Consider the following 23926-nt stretch of genomic DNA (forward strand, 5'->3'; position numbering starts at 1 on the left):
GGGTGTTACCCTGATGCCTGATCTCTCCAAGTTCTCTGGCCTTCCGCAGTATCGCGTCCAGGTTGTGATAATTCAGTAAGTGTGCTATTATTAGCCATGCAGGGGCTCCAGGAGGCGGTCTCGGACACAGCGATCGGTGAGCTTGTTCCACAATGTAGACCTCCGACAGTACAGTACCAAACAGCTTGAGGAGTAGGGTTTCCAAGAAGTTTTCCATCTTGGAGATAGCTGTAGATTCAGGGATTCCGACAATGTGGAGATTATTACGTTTAGAGAGGAATTGAAGGTCCTCGTTCTTGGCACGGATGAGATCAAACACCTTGTCCATTTTTAACAAGCGCTGTTGGTCTTCAGTGAGGGCATCATCAGCATCAGAGACCCTGGATTCCAGCTGCACAATCCGGAAACTGTGGGAGTACACCCATTTTTCATCGGTTCGAGCCTAGTGGTGAGATAATCTATCTTTGAGTCTATTGTCTTTAGGCTGGATTTGACCTCTAAGAGAAGAGAGCGAATGTCATCCTCTTGTGCACCACACTGTCTGTCTGAGTTGCCCACATTTTGTGGTGGTTACCCATGTCGCCCAGTCCGCCGGTTTTCAAAGACGAGCTTGGTCTGTTTTGTGTCTGTCTTACTCATCCTGTCATGGTTTTGGGGGTACTGGCGCAGTTGTGGAGAGCCCAGCAGAACCACTGCCTGTGAGGCCAGTCAGTTTGGTGGTATCGCGTTAGTTTGCCTCTTGCTGCATGCGGGTAGGAGGTGCAGTATCTAGCTGGATTAGCAGCGCATCTTTCTCAGCAACTTTCCAGCAGCACGTTGGCAGCTGTCTTCTTGGTTTGGGCTGTTCTAGTAGCCTTGCGTGTGGTCTGCAGCGTTTCTATTCTGTGGTGCTCACATCTGTGCAGGAGCGGCACCTCCTAGTCCCAGGCAGCACACATTGAAATACCTACCTGCAGAGGGCCGGGCCATCGGGGGGCCAAGGGTAGTCCCCCGCATGCAGTGTCAATTATAGTCTTCTGCTGGTCTGCTCAGGCTGGATGTTCAGCCACACTGTCTCTCTGCCGGTGGGTGCCTTACTTTCCAAAGACGAATAGCAATGGTTTAAGCGCCCCACTGCGGCCAACATTAGTATGTATATAGTCATGTTTGAGGTGATAGAATGGCAGTTCTGGGGAGGACATAGGTCATGTAGGATCTTGTTACAGCTGCAGTGTCTCCAGCACAGCAGGATCAGTTATGCGCTGTCCACCTGGCCCGGCGCAGAGGGCCATGGGCCAGCACCACAGCGGCAGGACTGCCCAGGTTTGCCGGGCAGTCCGTGGCTCTGGGGGTGGGGAGGGGAATGATAAGATCATGGTGTGTCTGCTGTGTCCTCCCTGCGGCCAACGTCCCCCTCACCCCATCTTGTAATTTCTTTTCCGCAGTAGTCCTTCAGGCTGGTCCCAGTGCCCTGGCTCGTCCACCACTACGTACGGGTCCGTTCGTCCACCTCATGCTCAGGTGGCCCCCGACCGTGCAAATGCTGCAGCTGAGTCATGTTCCGCATCTCTGCTGTAGTGTAGTCATGGCCTTGATATGCGGCGGCACACCCAGCCGCTACACACTGAAACATGCCTGGCGTGGAATAGCCGGTTCACACGCGGCCTATTTTATGGCGTCTACGGCTGATAGGATCACAGCTCCATCCTCATTCACCAGGGTCATGCCCAGTGGGGTGTGAGTGTGCCTTTCAGTGGGAGCAATGGTTCCCCCCCTGTACGCCTCTGGGAAGTTTTGCATTCCCTCGGATTGCGACAATATTTTGCTCAGCCGGCAGAGCCCACTCAAGGTGCAGCCACCTTGCAGTCAGCTAGACCACACACACCCTAATTTTATGATAACTTAGCAAACAGTTTAAATCTTCCTCGCAAACCCATTTTATGATATAGAAGGAGAAAATGAGAGCATAGCCTCATAGGCTGCCATTATATGGTTACAACTAAAAACTGTGCCTTTAAGAACCTAGAGACCACCAGAATCCTATCATGCTAATCAGGTGACAGTTGTTTCAGTTCTTTTTTAAAGCAACATATGGTGATATGTAGATATCTGTCCACTCCACAGGGAGGAGGGAGGGTTGCTAATGACTAATGGATATTCCACTACAAGAGAACTGGAGTTACAGGTTGAAAACTATTCCTTCTCTCATAGTGGATGTCCATTTATAGTTATAAGCACTGAATAGAGTAGCAATCCCATCCCTACTAAGAGTGGTGGAGAGAACAGAGAATCCACTACAGTAGATTAAGCAAATACATTTCTGAGGGAAGCCTGTCCTACTTGAGCATCTGCTCTAGTGTCAGAGTCTAGGCAATAGATCTTGGTGAATGTATAAACCGACCTCTACGTGGCTGTTTTGCAAACATCTGGAATAGCCGCTTTGCCTCTAGTGGAGTGTGCTTTGGGTTTAGTTCAGAGTTTTGTTTGCCTTTTGATAGCACAATAGGATACAGGTAAATATCCACTGGGGAATGGATTGTTTGGAAGGGGTTATCCCTGTACGGACCAGACCAGAGTTGATAAACAATTGGACCAATCTGTGGATGTCCTTTTTTTTTAGGAAAACATTTAGAACTCTCCTCATATCCAGGGAGTGAAGAGTTCTTTCAGCTGTAGTCTAGGGATTCTGAAAGAATATAGGTATAGAGATGGTCTGGTAGACATGAAAGTCTGAAGTATCCTTCGGAAGGAAATTTGGATGAGTTCCCATGACAACTTTGTTAGAATGTAATACGATGTATGGTTGTGAGAACTTAGTGCTTGGATCTTGCTATCCCTGACAGATGATGTAATAGCTACAAGGAAAGCTGTTTTCAACTAAAGGTGTTGCAGGGAGGCTTTGTGGATAGGTTCAAAAGGACCCAGCATAAGACGTGAAATTACTATTTTGAGTCCCCATGGAGGAGAGGGATGCCTAATGGGAGAGAAAACCTTCAACCCTTCTAAATAAAATCCTTTATGACAGGAGTTCGAAAAAGAGGTTTGTGAAGGACATTTTCTGTAGGCAGTAAGAGCTGCCAGGTGAACCTTTACGGGAGGGAATTGCACGCCAGGATGAGCAAGGTGTAATAGGTAACACCTTCTTGACAAGTAGTAGGGCTCATGTTCTTAGAGGAACACCAAATGTGACATCTCTTCCACTTGAAGGCATATATGGAACAAGTGGAAGGGTGCTTAGCCTCTTTAAGGATCTGCATAAAGTCTTTTACAGGTTCAAATGTCTGTGCTGCACTAGCTGAGGAGCCATGCAGCCAAACTTCAGGAAGCGAGATTGGGGTGAACCATCTAGTCTTTGAATTTCGTTAGGAGGTCTGGTTTGCATGACAGCTTGAGATGTGGACGCAATGACTGGTGAAGCAGGTCTGTGAACCACCATTGACATGGCCACTCTGGAGCTATGAGATTCATCTTGGCTTTCGAGTAAGATAGATTGATTAGGACTGCTGAGATCAGGGGAATCAGTGTAAAGGCTTAAAGGTTTGGCAGGGTAGTCAATCCGTAGGGCATTCCCCAGAGTTCCTGGATGGCAGTACGTTGAGGCGAAGCAGTGGCATTTTTAGTTTTCCTCGGTGGCGAACACGTTGATGGTTGGTGTGGCCCACATTTGGAAGATACTTTCTACGATATCGTCGTGCAAGACTTACTCGTTGTTTTCTTTGAGCACTCTGATGAGTGCTTCTGCTTGCACATTTTGAACGATTGGGAGATGAGTTGCAGTGATCTTTAGGTTCCTGGATAAGAGCCACCTCCAGATCACCTGGGCCTCGAGTGACCTTTTTGCTGAGGTAGTACATGGTGTGGTATTGTCTGTCTGAACAAGCAGGGTGTTGGTCATGAAAGATGGGTGAACGGCTTTGAGGGCTAGGTGGACTGTGCGGAGCTCTAGAAGATCGATGTGATAAGTGATCTCTCTGTGAGACCATGTGCCCTAAATATGTAGGTGATTCATGTGGCTTCCAATCCTTGTAGTGATGCATCAGTCACTATGGTCCAAGAGGGGACGTTTAGGTGAAACGTCATGCCTTGCAGGAGACTGGTTGGAGAGCACCATCATTTCAAGTACTGTTTTGCATGAAGGGACAGCCTGATCCTGCCATCCCAGTTGTCCATTAGTTGGTCCCAATGATCCTTGTGACATTCTTGGAGAGGCTGCATGTGGAGGTGAGTATTTGGAGTGAGGAAGATGCAAAAGGCCATTGAGCCGAGAAGAGACGATACTGCCCTCACTGTTGGACGAGATACCTACGAGACAGAGTGACATTTCTGAAGGATTGCTACGCATTTCTTCTCCGAAGAACACACAGTTGCCTGCTTGGTGTTGTTGGAGGCTCCCAGGTAATGCAAAATTTGAACCAGAGTTGGTGTGGACTTGTTATGGTTGATATGAAGGCCCAAGCGTTGAAGGAGATTGCAGGTCCATTTGAAATGAAGCTGGCCTTCTTTAGAAGTTGACACCATTATCAGCCAAACGTCTAGGTATGGGTAGAGGAAGTGTTGATGCTTTCTTAGATGGGCTGCCACCCCCATGCACTTTTATGAATGTTCTGGCTGCTGACTTTAGGTCAAATGGAAGTACTTTGTACTGATAATGGTCCTGCTCCAGAACAAACCTTAAACATGTCTGATGCTCTCTGGTGATTGGAATGTGGAAGTTTGCATCCTCAAGGTCGATGGAGCAAATCCAATCTCTCTGATGTAATTGGGAATAGATTTGATGTAATGCCAGCATCTGGAACTTTTCTCTCCAAATCCACTTGTTCGCTATTTTGAGATTGAGAATGAGTCTGAATTCTTTGTTTGTCCTTCTTTTTCACCAGGAATTGAAATCTGTGACTGTGGGAACAGGTTCCACAGCTTATTTCGGTGATAGGATGTTGACCTTCTACCATAGCCATGTGTGATGAAAATTGGACGGTTTGGGAGGGATGGATGGTGGTGGACTGGTGAACCTTAGACAATATTCATTTTGCACAATATTCAGAACTCAGGTGTTTTCTGTGATGTTTTGCCACTCTGTCAGATAATAAGTAATGTTTCCCTTTACAGAAGTGGGTAATGGAAGAGGGGGAAGAAAGAACTCATGGTTTGGATGCTGTTGCCTGTTACCTTTCTGGTTAGGCTGATGGGTCGAGTGTTCTCTTGTCTGTTTCCATTGTTGCTGGGAAGATCTCTTGTGTTGCTGCTGAGATCTGCCTGTGTATCACTGAGGGGTTTGTATTCTCTGAGAATAACAGCAACGCTGTTAGTGTCTGAAAGATTTTCTTTGTTCCAATGGTTTCTTTAGACCCACCACTTTTAGAGTGTCCATTTAGCTTTTCTCCATGCCATGTCATCGTAAGCGTGACTTCCAAAGAGCATGGAGCCTGAGAATATAAGATTCTGTATGTGTTGCTGACTCTCGGGCTTGAGGGATAACAACCATAGCCAAGTGGATCTCCTTAAGGTTATTCTGTGACAATACCCATGAGTGGCACTTGATTAGATACCATCGCCCACTCGTGTACGATCTCCAGAAAGTCTTCTCTCTTATCTCTTGGGAGATACTTGGTGAAACGCTCTTGAATACTGAGAGTCAAGAGACAAATATATTCTTTTCCTCTTCTTCCTTGACTCCTGATGTCCTCCCGACATCAAGAAACTCATCGACATCTCACTGCAATGTTTGGAAGGTATTGCACTCTTCGACGTCGACTTCCCTCAACGCCTTACCATCAAGCCACTCCTTCCTTACGACGGAGCACTCAACGTCGTATGGTGCCTGCAAGTCAACATCGTGAGGTCTTTCAACATCGCCAGGGGTTGCCTCGATGATGATCGATGTCGTTTCCTCAACGTTGAATCAGCTGTTGATCCTCTCGATATCGATTAAGAGCAATGTCGTCTTTGGCCAGAAATTGTCTTTTCAGACCTCCTACATCCTCTGGAAGTTAAAGACAGTGCCCTGGCGGAAGCTGGATCTTCCCCCCGCTCTGAAATCCCACCTTCAGACTGCCTTTGCTGGCACCATCTCTCCTCAGTCCCATGAAGGCGAATCTTCTCTCTTTCACAAAGGGTGCTTCGCAAAAAGTTCCAACAGTGATGACAAGCATCAGGAACATGAGAAGGTGGAAGGTTGATGATATAGACTTTGTGGAGGTCTGTTTTGGCCTTCTTTCTGACGAAATATCACCATTTTCAGTCACATAAAAACAAAAACAGCCAGGGAGAGATGAAAAACGTTAAGTGAAGGTGTTGATACCGATATATTTCAGAATTTTGATGAGGAAAAAAAACTAAAAAGGCAGAGCTCAATGCTTCAGGGTCCTGTCAGCAGGAGCCGGAAAAAAAACTGAAGCAACTGCCACCTGCTGAGTATGATGGGTTACTGGTGGTCTCCGGGTTGTTAAAGGCACAGTTTTTAGTTTTAACCATATAATGGCAGCCTATGAGACTACACTATCCTTTTCTCCTTCTTCTCTATCATAAAAAGGGTTTGTGAGGAAGATTTACACTGTTTGCTAAGGCATCATAAAATGAAACATATATTCTTCCTTCTTGCCCTTTTTTGAGCTCATTCTGAATAAGTGGATCATTGTAACATATGTCTAGAGGCTGCATTATCTGTTTCCTTCCTTAAGTGTCTCTACAGGCCTTCCCAAAGAAAGGCAAAAATCTACACTTAAGTATATATTGAAGAAGTGCTCCGGGGTCACCGCACGTGGGCGGGACTATGCAGTGCTTATGACCATAAATCAAAATCCTATACGAGAGAATGCACGTTATTTCTGCAAAAGCAACCTCATAACTTGAAATACATAGATAATAGCCTTTCCTCCAAACTCTTTTAATCAATTTAAGTGATTGAAATGGAGAAAACATTTGTGCAGAGTCCTTAGAATGTATCATTTTAAAAACATCCAGGGTACATACTATACACCAGAGAGACTGTTCAAATGGGGGATTTAAACAGAGTCTAAATGCTTTAGATACAATGATCATATATTTATACAGTGTCAACAGATTCAGACATACTGGCAACAAGTAATACGGGAATTAAGGCAACTTCTTGGCATTACAATTCCCTATACTCCAACATTTGTTACACTGGGCTATGATGAAATAATTTCACGAAAGGTTTATGGGTAATGTTTTTTCAGCATAAGTAAATGCATAGCATATTAGTCTCAAATCTTTGATGGCCATATAAAAAAGGGTTTGAGTTCTAGAGTCATAAAATATGATAATGCCCGATAGTTACCTGCTTATAGAATTCAATTAATAACATAATGAATTGCTGCATTTAACTCAAGGATTGCTGTGGATTGTGGTCAATCCTGCATTTGTAGATTTATAAAGTATTTGTGTTTGCAAAAAATCAAATTCTCTGGTCTACTGATTGGATTTTTGTTGTTTTGGTATCAAATAATTTATTAAATTTTACTCTATTTTTCTAAGTTGTGTGGGATTTTTCCTGTGTTGTGTTTTTACTTTATTATTGTTTGTGTGCTGCTTAAACACTTTACACATTGCCTGACTGCTTTTGTGTCAAGCTAAGTACAGGTTCATTTAGTGCCAAGATAAGCACAGGTTCATTTAGGGTCAAGATAAGCACAGGTTAATTTAGTTAATTTCTGTGGTTCACGGGGGTTGTGGCTGTTGCTTAAACAGGGGTCACACCCCCTTCAACCAACAACCTCATTTCTCATATACCTACATAAGAAAATTACATTGTTCCTGTGTGAGTCATCGTGATGCTGTCAATTCAGCCTACTGGACCCCATTTAGTGGCCATAGGACAGTCAGGTACTACTAGGCCCCATCCGTGGTAGATGAGGTTGTTTGTGACTGGTGTTTTGAGGTGAGTCCTACTATGACTGTGCAAACTTGGGAAAGTAAAACTCTTTCCGCATTTGACTCTTAGCGTTAAAATGGCAAAAAGTCATAAGCTTCTCAGAGAGGTTGTGTGGGGAGAAAGAGCTCAGAGATTGATTAATCAATCAATCAATCAATCAGGGGGTTTATAAAGCGCGCTACTCACCTGTGAGGGTCTCAAGCTTCGGGGGGGGGGGGCGGGGGCAGCTCTGGGTCAGTAGAAGAACCAGGTTTTGAGAACCTTCCTGAATTTGTGCAGGGTTGGGGAGTGTCTGAGGTTCACAGGGAGCTCGTTCCAGGTCTTAAATGCGATGTAGGAGAAGGCTCTCCCGCCTGCTCTGTTCCTGCGGATGCGAAGGACCACTGCCGTGGACGACGTCACAGGAACGCACGACATCGCGCGGCTCCGCTGACGTCACCGACTCCATATTAAGCCTACGCCGGCGTGAAGACATCAGTTCCACCCTTTTTTCCGTGCCTTCGAGGCACCCGGACGGACAAATGACAGTAGAAATATACATAGTATACACAGTACAAACTAGTCAAGGTAACACACATAGTGTGAATATAACATAGTAAACATGTCCAAGAACACATTCCTTTAACGGATAACATGAATACATTAAAAAACATTACCAAAAATTCAGGTATAGAAGAGTGGACAACGGGGAGGCGGGTGGGCATGTGAGGAATCCACAGGCAGATACTGTATCCACCAGTAAAAGCGTTACCGAAGGTAAGTAACTTGTTCTTCTGATGGATACATCTGCCAGTGGATTCCTCACCTTGTGAATAGATTCCCACAGCAGTACCCACTCCCGGAGGAGGGTGTCAACTCCTCTATATCAGAAAGTCCTGAAGGACAGAACGCGCAAAATGGCCGTCCCTCCTCACCTCGGTATCCAAGCAGTAATGCTTCGTGAAAGTGTGGAGGGCAGCCCAAGTTGCCGCTCTCCAAATGTCCGCAACAGGTACACCCCTAGACAAAGCAGATGTTGAAGACTTTGCACTAGTAGAGTGGGCTCTTATACCCTCTGGAGGTTTCTTACCAGCCAGGGCGTAGCAGATCTTGATGCATAGTATTATCCATCTCGAAAGTGTGCGCTTGTGCACAGCTCTTGCTTTTCTGCAGCCAGCAAATCCAACAAACAGCTGGTCATCCACTTGATAGTCCTTTGTCCTATCAAGATAAAAGCTCACCGCCCTCTTAGGGTCCAGGCGGTGAAGCCGCTCCTCCTCCTTAGAAGGGTGAGGGGGAGGATAGAAGGTAGGAAGGGTAATATACTGTCCTAGATGGAAGGGAGTTACCACCTTAGGCAGAAAAGCAGCCCTGGTCCTAAGAACCATTTGTTCAGCATGAATGGTCAAGAATGGGGGCTTTGAACTAAGAGCTTGAAGCTCACTTACCCTCCTTACCGAGGTAATTGCAACTAGGAAAACCATCTTAAAAGACAACAACCTCAAGGGACAATTATGTAAAGGTTCGAAAGGGGAACCAATTAGAAAAGTAAGCACCAGATTCAAGTCCTTAAAACAATAGGAGATTTAAATAAGGACGGCTGATCCGGCAGGCAGAGAAAAGTAGACAAAGCCGAAAGATAACCTTTAACTGTAGCCACAGCAAACCCTTGCTGCGCTAAAAAAAAGAGAAAATATAAGTATATGTGACAAACGAGCTCTCAAAGGGTCAATGGACTTCTCCCCACACCAAGTCACAAATTTAGACCATCTGTATGAATAGATCGATTTGGTAGAGTCACGCCTGGCCGATAGAATGACATCCACCACATCATGTGGGAGAGAAAAGGAATTCAGGTTTCCCCGTTCAATCTCCAGGCATGAAGGTGTAAGGTCTGGAGGTGGGGGTCTAGAACCTGCCCCTCCATCTGAGAGAGGAGATCTTCCCTGAGAGGGAGACGGAGCGGCGGGCACGAGGAGAGGTGGAGAAGATTTGTGTACCACACCCTTCTTGGCCAATCCGGGGCGATCAATATTACTTGGGCCCGGTCTTGGTGAATCTTCCTCAGAACCCGAGGAATCAAGGGTATGGGAGGAAACGCGTAAAGGAGTTGCCGTTGCCAGTCCCAACTCAACTGAAACGCGTCCCCCAAGGCTCCCTGCATCGGAAACTGGAGGCTGCAGAATGACGGGCAGTGAGCATTCTCGTGAGTGGCGAAGAGGTCCACCTGAGGAGTCCCCCACGTCCGAAAGACGTGACGAACCACCTCTGGATGAAGCCTCCACTCGTGGTCAGCTGAGAACTGCCGACTGAGACTGTCTGCACGCACGTTCAGAACTCCGGCCAGATGATTTGCCATCAGACAAATCTGATGATCCTGAACCCAGGACCAGAGACGCAGAGCCTCTCTGCAGACACACTGCGACCCAACTCCTCCCTGCTTGTTGATATACCACATCGCGGTGGTGTTGTCCGTCAGGACTTGAACCGACTGCCCGCGAAGGGAAGGGAGGAGGGCCTTGAGTGCCAGACGTATTGCCCGTAACTCTAGAAGGTTGATGTGAAGCAACCTTTCCTCTGGAGACCAAAGACCCTTGACCTCCAGATCCCCCAGATGAGCACCCCACCCGAGAGTGGATGCATCCGTTATCACAGTGACAACCGATGGAGGTAGATGGAAAGGCTTTCCTTGCGACAGATTGCCTTCCACACCCCACCAAGATACATCCACCGCAGCTTCTCTGGAGATCCTCACAGACTCCCTGAGATCTCCGTTGTGCTGATACCACTGCCTGCGGAGACACCACTAGAGTGCCCTCATGTGCCAGCATGCATGGTTCACCAACAGAATGCAGGAAGCAATCAGACCGAGCAGGCGAAGGACCTTCAGGACTGGAACGACCGCTCCATTGTGAAATAAATGAATCATTCCCTGTATGTCCAGAATCCTTTGAGGAGGAGGGAATGCTCGCCATACAGTTGTGTCCAGTACCGCACCTATGAACAGGTTGCGCTGGGAGGGCACCAGGTGAGATTTGGGTACATTTATCGAAAAACCCAACCTGTACAACAACCAAGTTGTGACTTGCAGATGATGGAGCACTGTCTCTAGAGATTCTGCTTTGATCAACCAATCGTCCAGATACGGGAACACAGGTATCCCCGACCTTCTGAGATGTGCTGCCACCACAGCCATCACCTTGGTGAAAACTCGAGGTGCAGTAGTAAGACCAAACGGAAGGACCGCAAACTGGTAATGCTGCGATCCCACCGTAAAACGGAGATACTTCCTGTGCGACTTCAGAATGGGGATGTGGAAATACGCATCCTGCAAGTCGATCGACACCAGGCAGTCCTCTTCCAGCAGCGCCTGAAGAACCTGAGCAAGGGTGAACATCTTGAACTTCTCCTGTTTCAGGTAAAGGTTAAAGATCCTGAGGTCCAAGATTGGACAAAGTCTGCCATCCTTCTTGGGAATCAGGAAATACCGGGAGTAGCATCCCTGACCCCTTTCCTGCTCCGAAACCACCTCTATCGCACCCTTTCGTAACAGTGACAGGACCTCCTCCTGCAGGAGAAGTAGGTGGTCCTCCGAGCAAAAACCTTGGCAAGGAGGTAATCCGGAGGAAACTCCCGAAAGGGAAGAGCATACCCATTCTCTACGAGATCGAGAACCCAAAGATCTGATGTAACCGATTCCAAATCCCGTAGTAAATTGGGTAAGCCGAACCCCACAGGACCCACATGATCCTGAATGGCGGATCTAGGGCTGCTTTGCTGCTGATGGAGGGGGTTGGGAAGTGGAGGAGGTAGAGGAGGAGGAGGCTTAACGTCCTCGAGGACGAGCTCTTTGTCTGCCCCTGTAGGATTTATATAGTGGATTTTGCTGTTGCTGCTGAACTTGACGGTAGGGTCGAAAGGACGAACGCCCAAAACCTCTATACCTCTTAGTCGCAGAGCCTCTGGACTACAGCCCCAAAGATCTGGCAGTAGCCCTTCTGTCCTTAAATCTTTATAAAGCTGCATCAGCTTTTTTGCCAAATAATCCAGTACCATCAAATGGCAAATCCAACAAGACTGCCTGAACGTCCGCAGAAAAGTCAGATGACTTCAGCCAAGCAGCCCTTCTAGAGGCAACAGAAGTTCCCATAATGCGTGCAACTGAATCAGCAGTGTCAAGTCCACTTTGAATCACTTGACGTGCAGCCACTTGTGTATCAGCCAACACCTCATCAAAATCCTTCCTGCTGTCCTCAGGAATCTTTGGAGCCAACTGCCGTACAGAGTCCATCAGAGCATGTATATATCTCCCCAAGAGCCATGTGGCATTGGTCGATTTTAGAGCCATACTCGCAGAAGAGAAAATCTTCTTCGCAGTCTATCCTGTTTCTTGGACTCCTTATCCCCAGGCACTTGAGGGAAAGCACCAACAGACTTCTTCTAACAGGCTGCCTGTATAACCAGACTTTCAGGCAAAGGATGCGAGGATAGAAACTCAGGATCACCAGGAGCTACCCTATACCTCCTTGCAACACCCTTAGCCACTGCAGGAGCTGTAAGAGGCCTGTTCCAAACCTCCAATATAGGCTCAGTCAAAGCCTCATTAAAAGGAAGCAATAGTTCTACAACCGAAGATGGGGAATGAAGAACCTCAGTCAATATATTAGCCTTGAATTCAGCTGTAGGCAAAGACAAATTTAAAAGAGCTGCAGCCTTTTTGATGACCACATGGTATGGTGCAACGCCCTTTGAGGGGGCATCAGAAACAGAGGACTGCTCCCATTCAGGGGAAAGCTCTAAGCCACTAGCTTCCCTCAAATCATCAAAGTAGTCCTCCTGAAGCTCACCTTCTTCCATCTCAGCCTCAGCCTCTCTATATCTCTGCTCCTCTATAAGACGCTGAGCTTCTCGCCTCTATCTTTCCTTCACGAGCCGCGCCGTCGTATCCGTGACCGACTCTGACGGAGCCAGAGCCGGCATCGAGATCGGATCCGGAAGCCCAAACTGCTGCTCACGAGGTCGAGTCGGAGCCGGCGTCGATGGAATCGGCGTCGGCGACTTCGGCGGCGCCGAGAAATGCCAAGGCGAAACCTGCGCCGGCATAAATGGCATAAAAGGAGCTGGAGCATAGGAGTGGGGAACTCCTAAACTATATGCCAAAGGACCCATGGGACCCGAAGGTGCACCAGAGGGGTACAAAGCTCTCGAGTAGACTCCATACATCGCGTTTAAAAACGAAGTAGGGTCTTGACCTGGAGCTGGGAAGGGCGAGTAAGAACCCATAGGATGCCCTTTCGAAGGTTCCGGATTGGCCTCCTCTTCCACAGGCGGATTGACTGGAGTCACCGAGCCCTCTTGTAAAGGAGCCTCTTCTTCCTCTCGAGCCGGGGACGGGGCCATAGAGGGAACCAACTCCGGAGCCGGAGAATGCACCGGCGACTCCAAGGGCGAAGCCTCACCTTCTGGAACATCAATCGAAGGAGACACCTCATCTTTTCTATGCCTCCTCTTAGGCCACTTTGGCCTCGACTCCGAGTCCTTACCGGAGTGATGACGAGATCCATGCCTTCGCTTCTTATGCTTTTTCTTCGCCGACCTCGAAGCATGACCAGAAGACGATTTCGAAGGCGACGCCGTGCGGGACCTCGACCTCGACTTCGACCTCACCCTACTTGAACGTGATCTCGAAGTCTTCTTCTCTTTTCTACCTTTCAACTTGCCACCAGAAGTTTTGCTTCCCTCTCTCGAAGAGCCTTCGGATTCATCTTCTTACATGAAGAACAGCCTTTGACATCGTGGTCCGAACTCAGGCACCAGATACAATCTTCATGCGGGTCCGTAATCGACATCATCTTGCCGCACTCCCCACAAGGATTGAACCCGGTCTTCTTAGACAACATCCTCTGCGAGAAACAAAGAAGCAAGAAGCCAAACAGAAAAACAGTAACAAAGTCACCAACAGCTCCAGAGGTTCCCCGAAACCGTTAGTGTCGACGACGCGGAAAAAAGGGAACGGATGTCATCACGCCGGCGTAGGCCTATTATGGAGTCGGTGACGTCAGCGGAGCCGCGCGCGATGTCGTGCGTTCCTGTGACGTCGTCCACGCCAGCGAGCTGCAAAGAATTTTCCGAACGTTGCTGACGCGGGGGGATATTCACAAGGTGAGGAATCCACTGACAGATGTATCCATCAGAATGCTGTCACACATTGTCTTGCAGTTAACTGAGTGGCTGCACCTGAACCAGCGCCTTGGAACCTGATTAGACCCCATGAATCAAAGATGCTGTGGACTCAGTTAGTGGACGCTGGTACAGAAGGGTGTAGCAACTTGTTACGGTCAAGAATATAATACTGAATTACATTCCCCTGAACCGTGCTGTGTAGTACTGAGTAACACTGAATGATTACTTTCTTTTGGTCAAAGCACTAGTACTGGACAGGAAGATATTTTATAGTGTCTGTTGGATGAGTTCTTGCTCCGGAGACCTCCTGTTGAGAAGTCTGTCACTGCTTGCTCTCGCTATCCTGAGAGTCAATTAGGGAGAGGGCAGTACTTGGCCCAGTTTTGAGAGGTATAGTAGGTCGGACCCCAGGAAACTAGTGGCAAACAACTTCAAAGACCACAGTTGTGGCCCAGTAGCCCCTGTCAGCCCTGTGGCTCTCTGAACATGGTCGATCATCTAACTACATTTTGGAAATCAATTAAACTAGCACTTGGCAGGAAAATGGCAGACATAAAAAGGAAGTACAGGATGTTTTGTGGTACCTTATATCAAATCATGGTACTCCAAGATCAAACACTAGGTAAGATTAATTTCTTTTTTTTTGTTTTACAAAACTGACGGATTTAAATAAATCTATTTCATAACCATTAAAACTTACCACAACTGACTTTCCTTTCACTGCCATTGCGTCCCAGCATTCTTTTTTGATGATGTCTCGCAAGTAACGTTTAGCAAGATTGTCCAACTCAATCTCCTTTCTCACCTTTAAAAAGTCAGATAAATTAAGGAAATTATGAGTATTATTGAACACCATAATAATATTCTGGGTTTACAAGAGTGCCACTTTTTACAATCCTTAACAAGTTAAAGAATTTTTTTACAATAGGAGTTTGCCCTGTATTTCCCATTTTCACCATGTCTGAGGAACTTGAACTGCTATATGGATTCTGAGTAGTTAAAGGCAGGTAATACTAGTGACCAATTTAGTTTGGCCAAACTCAGTTTCTGTAACCTTTCATACACTACTTCAGTACAATGCCCATACATACTGGGCTGTTCCACAGGGTTTTAGGTGCAAAATGCATGACATTACCTGTGGTTAATATTAAATCTTAGTTGAGATCTCTTCCACTGCTGCAAGTATATGAAACATACTCTTAGTGTTTACTGTCCATTAGGCAACGCTTCAGTTGTACAGCCTAGAATCTTCTTAAAAAAACAAAGAGCTATTCCTTTGCTTCCCGCATATTGCATTTGAAAAACACAAACAGTGTAAAAAGCATGAGGTTGTCCCCAGAAACATGGCAACATTTGGGAGGTGTGGTTGTCATATACAGATGAAACCTTTGAGAAAGCACCACAGTAGCAACCAACAACTATCCATTGGTGCAATGAATACATCTTCGTAGAATCACAGAAACTTTTCTCATATAGATAGAAAACAAATACTATGTGATCCAATGATCCTAGGTACTGGTAGAGTGGTGCGATTGTGACCTAAATACAGCTTGAAATTTACTAAGTTAATATTACTAAGTTAATATATGAACATCATTAATAAGAAGTTAAAAAACAAACAAAAACAAATATAATTTAAAAATATTTTGTGACAAAAGCTAGAAAGGATTACTTTTCCAATCCAAAGCCAAGTTCTTTACCATAGGACTCAATCTGTACCAACTCTTAACCCTGTTTATAAGTTTTGAGAGCATTTTAAAGCAATCCCATCAAAGCACGTTTCAGGATGGGCAGTGGAAATGAACTCATGTCAGTAACCCTCTCGTCGTTTGAATGTCTGGTCTTGGTGTCAGTGATTCGGGTTTCTGCAGTATCACTGGACATCTAGTACTTCACGTTTTAGTATGGTCTGGGAAACACACATTTATTTTCAGGTACTTAATTCTTCAGGGAATGTAGGAGGTTCTCTTTGCCGCATCTCGCTATGATGCGATCCTGACTCTCGGTCCACTCTTTTTTCAGGAGACTCAATTCTTGTGAAAAGTCTTGAGCTTCTGCAAGGAAAACTATATATTGGCATTTGGAGTATGCTCTTACAAAGTTGGATGGCTAGATTTTTTGTTAAATGCTTACTAGACATAAACACAAAATCATCAACATTCCTTTCAAAGATCTAGACTTTGAATGTGCTGAATGTGGAATTATGTAGTGTGGTGTAGGGGCGATGCCACAACAATCAATCACGTAGTATAACTGCAGCCAATACATACCCTGGCTACTTCTTGCTGGCTCTCTGCTTGCAGTCTTTCTTGTTCTTCTAGATCCATATTGAACTCCTGCTGGTCCAGTTTCTCAATGTCAGGCAGGGATTCGTTTTCGCGCATCATTGACTGAATCTTTGCAAATACAGAAGGTGAGGCAGTGATCAGTTTTCAGAAGGCGATACAAGTGTTTGATGCATTTGCAGAGCCCCCCATCACCAGGCATAGGGGAGCCGAGTATCCCTATCTTGCCCACCTATATGTTTTTATTTACTTATTTTCAGGACAGGGGAGTTTGCGAGTCCTAAAATATCAGCAATACCATCTTTGTGGGTGTGGTGGCAACCAATCAGATCTTCTCATGTCTGTCTTCCGCGGCAAGAAATATCTATATATTTTTAACCTTAATTTCACTTTTTAGAATGCTCTGTGAAGATTCATCAACTGAGGGCAAAGTTATAAGCAAACCAGAAAATGCTTTTCCTATGGAAACATGGTCCTAACTGGAACTACAGAGTGGCAAATATATATATATATATATATATATATATATATATATATATATATATATATATCCAAACAAATTACCGTCTTTGCTTCACAGACAGAGAGTCGAGGCCCAGATTAGCTTTTCAAGTGTTTTTATTCCGCAACACTAGCACTCTGTGTGCTAGTGTTGCGGAATAAAAACACTTGAAAAGCTAATCTGGGCTTCGACTCTCTGTCTGTGAAGCAAAGACGGTAATTTGTTTGGATTGAAAGGGGTGTGGCGAAACCCCGTCGAGGCCCGCCACAAACGAAGAGGCGCCGGCATGATTTTCGCTAAGCTGTTTGGATATATATATATATATATATATATATATATATATATATATATATATATACACACACACATATGGACGGCCTACGGGCATGTGAATATTATCTAAGCAGCAGGCCAATGGAACTAACCCATCATACTAAAATGCTTCTTGAAATGCTTTCTTTCTGCCTAGAGAACAATTTTTTCATGTTTAATGGTCAATTGTTCCAACAATTCCAGGGTGTAGCCATGGGGGCCAGTTTCTCCCCAAGCTATGCCTGCTTCTTTATGGGGTGGTGGGAGGAACTGGTCCTCAGGCGTAAATACATGCACTATTGTACATCCAATATAATATCATGGCTTCGTTTTATTGATGACCTTTTTATAGTATGGCATGGAACTGAAGAAAGTGTTTTAAAATTTATACAGGAAATCAATGTGAATGATCTTAATTTGAATTTTACTTCTAGTATCAGTAGGGAATCGGTGACATTTTTAGATGTGCAGGTTTTTTTAGCTAATAATGTTTTTAGCACTACCCTTTTTAGAAAACCGACGGCGGGTAATACTCTTTTACACGCAACGAGTGCCCATCCACAACACCTGATAAAGTCAATCCCATACAGTGAGATGCTCCGCATCCGCCGTATATGTAGCAATGATGAGGATATGAAGGTGAAGCAAAATGAAAGCCTGTCTAGATTTGTGGATAGAGGTTATGGTACCAGATTAGTAGAAACCGCCATCAGAAAGTCACGAGAAAGAGCTAGAGAAAGAGCTAGAAGTGATCTCCTAAAATACAGCCCAAAAGTGAGTCAAACCCAGAGTGTAGATACTAACCCAGTTCGGTTAGTACTGACATACTCAAACAAGAAAAAGAGCTGAGGAGTATAGTCAGACGAAACTGGCATTTTGTACAGGATGATCCAATTATTGGAGACTGATGCCCGCCAATCCGTCAATAACCTATCGTAAAGGAATTAGTCTGGGCACAATTCTAACCAAGAAGTGTCAGGAATGCCTCGGTAAAGAACCCTGGAGACCCATCAGCAAAGGGTTCTACAAATGTTTTACGTGTAAGGCATGTCAGTATGGTGTGAACACCAAAAAATATACTACAGTCATCCCAAATACAACTAGGGAGATTAAACAACACCTGACTTGTAAAACAGAATATTGTATATACATCTTGGAATGCGAATGCCGGTTGAAATATGTGGGCAGCTCTAAGCTGCCGGTTCATAAAAGAATCCTGCAGCACATACGTGCGATAATCAACAAAGATCAAAGCTACCCAGTTGCGAGGCATTTTGAGGCATGTCACAACAGTAAGCCTCAATGTCTAAAATACTACGCAATTGAATCTATCCCGGTAACAAAACGAGGAGGGGATAGGGAGGCCCACATGCGCAAAACTGAAACCAACTACATTCTGGAATTCGACTCTAAGTGGCCTGGGGTATTGAATACTACAGAAGACCTTCACACATACTTGTAAACGACCATCAAGTAAAGTTATATGTGAGGTCTTCAGTAGAAATATGGGTTGGGAAGTCAAACAACACAAACATTTAATATAGAATATGGTATAATAGGTAAAATTGGAATATCAACTTGCTAGATTTGCACAAATTTTGTACTAACAATATTTAATTCTTTTAAACTATTATAGTTTTTTAGATATAGTACATGTGTAGGATAATTATTAGCAGTGGCACACAATCAACTCTGGCTGTTTTTTAGATATCAGGGTAAGTTTTATCCAGGTTTTATCCAGGTGTCTGTTAGATAGTTGGTTTTAATTGTGTCACCGATATCCTTTTTTTACCAATGATTTATGTGTATTAATGTGTTTTAAGGTAACTACAACCCCGTAAATCAGGGTGTTATATCTTAGTAACAAACTAAATATACTGCCAGTCACATGAAGTACTGTATAAATTATTTTGAACATGATCCTGAAAAGAACATCAAATGTATTAATTCTCTCCCCCCAAATATATCCTATGTTATACTAAACTATGAACTAAACTTATACCATTATGAATTGACTATTGATAAGTTTTATGTGGTTTGATTAATTTTGTAAGCATGAGTCACTTTAGCAGATCTGCACTTTTGCACGAGGGCACTTTAGCAATATCATAAGAGGGGACCCTCCTATATAAGTTAGATAATTATGTGTTAAAGTAAATAAGTATATATATATTTTTTTATATACTGCTAAGAATGACTCGTCAATAATGTTTAGTGACCTGAAGCACACTTTCAAAGTTAACTCCTGTGGATTCTTATTCCTTATTATATTTTAGGATTTTTTCAAAGTTTTTTTCATTATGATTTATAGTTTGTGCACGATAGGGTGAGCACGTGTTATAATTAACAGACATGGCAAATGGATACTGTTTTTGTGAATGATGACTTGGATTATGGAATATGCATTTATGCTATTAGTTCTAAATTGATCTTTGGCACAAAACCGACTGTGTCAGAAACAGAGGACATTTACAATTCAAGCAGGTGATTAATTGTCTTTTTAATGTTTACGTATTTATACGGAGATAAATGAGACAATGTACCTGAGATTTACTAATGTATTCAAACAGGAAGTATTTCTTTTATTTTCATTTGCCCATGTGATGCATTTGCACTTTAAATGGGGCTTAGTAAATGGCATTGTCAAGTGATCAAGGCCGCAGGGACGGCCGAAACGTGTCATGACTAGCTGTTGGGGTGAATAAATTATATGCTACAAAAGAAGTTGGTCCATGCCTTGTTTTTCACCTAAATAGGTGGAGCGCCGCGAGGTATTGCGGATATATATATATATAATCCACCGCTCCAAAGGACACCGCAAAGCGCCGCACCCTTATATATATATATATATATATATATATTTATATATTACCTACTGGCAGTCGCCAGTAGGTAGTTATAGTTAGGACCTAGTTTCCATAGGAAATCCGCAACATTCTATTGGGAATAACTTTGGCGCCGGTTGTTGAATCTCCGTGAATTTCTCAAAGAAGATGGCCTGCTCCTTCCCTGAAAGTCTTGGGAAGATTAGTCAAGCGGGGGCCGAGAAAAAAGGGGGGTCCCAAAACGTGTTTTCCCCATGTTAATTTCCATAGGACGATTAGACACGGCTACAGCCCGAACCGCTGAACGGAATTACACCAAATTTGGGAAAATGGTAGGGTCTGGTACGCAGACCACCCTTTTGGTTAAATGGTGTAAATCCCTCCAGTAGTTCCTGAGAAAATCAAAAGAAAAAAATATATATATCTGGGCGGAGCCTAACCACACATCTCATCGTGAGATCTGATTGGCTGTCAGCACTTCATTCAAGAAGTGTTGGCAGCCATCTTGGGACCAATATACATGATAGCACCTCATTAAAAAGCATTGCAGTTAATCGAAGGTTTTAGGACTTTAGTTACATTATAAATCATTTGTTGATGATACCATACTCATTTTAGGAATTGTGGTGTGTTCTAAGGTGATTTTACCATGTGAAAAAGCCTTCTGCTGGGATATCATGAATCATGTTTGAAAGAAAACTATTATCTCATGCTTTTCCCACAGTGGTTTGAAAGGGGATCTATAAGCTAAACTGAAAGCATATTTTCTGTAAATTCACATTATCTTTCTCAGTCATGTGAGAATGAAGTCTGACATTCTCAGTAAAACATGTACATCCAACAAGAACAGAGACTGTCAGTTGATTCCTTTGTGTTCTACTGCAGCTTCCCAGAGTGTTCTAAAGAACAACTAGAGCGCTAAAAGTCCTACTTATTACAAAGCACACCTGAAGCCATCTTGATTGGAATAAAGTGGTAACTCTTAAAACATTTAATTTTAAAAGGAACAAAATGAGGGGGTATATTTTGCCATAGAAAGTATGATTAGTGCTGCAGAAAGAAAAATTAGGGCACATTTTGAGTGACTTCTCAAATTCTCTTCTATTTCATTAAATAATTCTGACATGCAGACTGAAACATGCACTTTCAATACCAGCAGCAGACTTCCCTGGTGAGCAGTAGCTTTACTACAGTGATCTAATACGCAACTAGCGTGCTAAAATTCTGAATTTATGGCAAATGGAATCAAAGTAGAAAACTGAAAGTATTTCCTACTGAGGAGACTGTAGTAAATGAGGAAATTAGGAAACTTCATAGCAAATAAGTCTCCCAAGATGGCCACCAGAGACAAAAGAGCCCAAATGTAGCACAAATATCCCCCAGATGTAGCCCAAGTATTGCCCAATGACAGAATGTCCCAGAGTGTTCTAAAGAACAACTAGAGTGCTAATAGTCTTACTTATGACAAAAGTATGGCCCATCTGAAGTCATCTTGATTGGAATAAAGTGGTAACACTTAAAACATTTAATTTGCAAAGGAACAAAATGAGGGGGTTCATTTTGCCATAGAAATTATGATTAGTGCTTAAGAAAGAAAAATTAGGGCACATTTTGACTTCTCAAATCCTCTTCTATTTCATTAAAAAAATTCTGACATGCAGACTGAAACATGCACTTTGAATACCAGCAGCAGACTTCCCTGGTGAGCAGTAGCTTTACTACAGTGATCTAATGAGCAACTAGAGTGCTAACATTCAGAATTTATGGCAAATGTGTGACACATCTGAATGCCTTCTTGATGGAACCAAAGTAAACAAGCATTGAAAATGCAATAGATCTCGCCCTCGTTTAAGTTAAAGCCATTCTGTTTGTAATGAGGTGGCTTTTTAGCTTTGCTTTTATTAGTGGTTTTCAAACTTTCATGTAAATAACATGCATATGTATGCATATATGTATATGTATGCATGCATTTATATAGCTATGCAGATTATATGTATGTATATATATATATGCACATACATATATATAAAGGCAAATGCATATATATATGCATATATATATATATGTATATGTGTGCGTGTAGAGAGAGGTAGAGGTGTAGAGGTGTAGAGGTAGAGAGGTAGAGGTGGAGAGGTAGAGACTAGTAGAGAGAGAAGTAGAGAGAAGTAGAGAGAGGTAGAGAGTAGAGAGTGAGTAATAGAGTAGAGAGTGAGTAGTAGAGAGCAGTAGAGAGAGTAGCAGAGAGTGAGTAGTAGAGAGTAGTAGAGTAGTAGAGTGAATAGTAGAGTGAGTAGTAGAGAGTAGTAGAGGGTGAGTAGTAGAGAGTGAGTAGTACAGAGTAAGTAGTAGAGTGAGTAGTAGAGAGCAGTAGAGAGTGAGTAGTAGAGAGTAGTAAAGAGTGAGTAGTAGAGAGTAGTAGAGTGAGTAGTAGAGAGGGAGTAGTAGAGTGAGTAGTAGAGAGGGAGTAGTAGAGTGAGTAGCAGAGAGAGCGTAGTAGAGAGTGAGTAGTAGAGAGTGAGAGTAGTAGAGAGTAGTAGAGAGTGAGTAGTAGAGAGTGAGTAGTAGAGAGTGAGTAGTAGAGTGAGTAGTAGAGAGTGAGCAGTAGAGAGTGAGTAGTAGAGAGATAATAGTAGAGAGTGGGTAGTAGAGAGTAGTAGAGAGCGAGTAGTAGAGAGTAGTAAAGAGTGAGTAGTAAAGAGTGAGTAGTAGAGAGAGAGCAGTAGAGAGTGAGTAGTAGAGAGTAGTAGAGAGTGAGTAGTAGAGAGTAGTAGATAGTGAGTAGTAGGGAGTGAGTAGTAGAGCGAGAGTAGTAGAGAGTAGTAGAGTAGTAGAGAATGAGTAGTAGAGAGTGAGTATTAGAGAGTGGTGGAGTAGTAGAGAGTGAGTAGTAGAGAGTAGTGGAGAATATTCCAAAGTTTGGCACAGCACCACTTGCACAACAAGTCCAATCAAATCATATCACTTAGAGTCCTTATTGAAGCGCTGAATCTTGGTGTATATTAAATGCTTTCATTTTCCTTAAGTTTATGTACCACAGCCAGCCAACGCGTTTCGTTCTGTACAACAGAACTTCTTCAGGGCGTTCTTATTTCCTTCAAGTTAGGTCGGTATCCTATTGTCATATAACTAGATATTTCTTCCAAATGTTAGACGAGTCGTAAGTACACTCCTATTCAAAGTGACTAGGTATCAATTTTACCCACACAATTCGAGCAGACTTGAGTAATTTATAGCATCCTCAAAGTCAGTCTTTCAAAAATTCCAAAGTATAGGACATGATAATCCAAATCCAAATGTTTCTCAAGAAAAGTCATTTTCAATCGTTCGGAATATCGGCGTTTGGGCAGATATGACCCACGGACCGGGTTTATGACTTTTCTTGAGAAACATTTGGATTTGGATTATCATGTCCTATACTTTGGAATTTTTGAAAGACTGACTTTGAGGATGCTATAAATTACTCAAGTCCATGGATGCTGCTGGGAACGCCCCCAGCAACACCCATTCCACGCCCCTTTAACGCAGGACACTGCGTTAAAGGGACTCATATTTATCAGGCAGGATTACGCCAAAAAAAGTGGCTTAGTCCTGCCTGATAAATATCACTCAGTCTTCTGCGCCACCGGAACGTCACAAAAAGTGACGTTCCGGAGGCGCAAGGGGCTCGTAAATAAGGCCCCATAGGTTTCACACTTGTTATAGTTAGGAATTAGCATTTAAAAAACCTTTGAAATTCACTGAAAAAACCATAGGTTTCACACCAGTTATAGTTAGCTGGAGATTTTACTCATACAAAACCATTGAAATTCCCCCGTTATAGTTAGTTGTACTCACTATAACTCGCGCGCCCGCAATCCACTGCTGATGATGTCACATATTACATCATTCATGACATGGTCAGTGACATCACTGATGACATCACTGATGACATCTCAATATATATATCAATATATATATATATATGTACAAA

At 43.8% G+C, this 23926-nt stretch overlaps 1 protein-coding gene across 1 annotated transcript in view; it reads right to left on the reverse strand.

Annotated features, from left to right (window-relative positions):
- The window catches only part of CFAP43 (cilia and flagella associated protein 43), a 753224-nt gene that overhangs the window by 328774 nt on the left and 400524 nt on the right, over window positions 1–23926 (reverse strand). Inside the window, exons 20-21 of the mRNA XM_078643733.1 lie at window positions 16303–16428; window positions 14733–14837 (exon numbers count right to left, since the gene is read on the reverse strand). Of these exons, the coding sequence (XP_078499859.1) occupies window positions 14733–14837; window positions 16303–16428 (231 nt within the window). The remainder of the gene's footprint in view (window positions 1–14732; window positions 14838–16302; window positions 16429–23926) is intronic.

Source organism: Lissotriton helveticus, chromosome 5_1 (assembly GCF_964261635.1).
Source record: "Lissotriton helveticus chromosome 5_1, aLisHel1.1, whole genome shotgun sequence".
Classification (NCBI taxonomy): domain Eukaryota; kingdom Metazoa; phylum Chordata; class Amphibia; order Caudata; family Salamandridae; genus Lissotriton; species Lissotriton helveticus.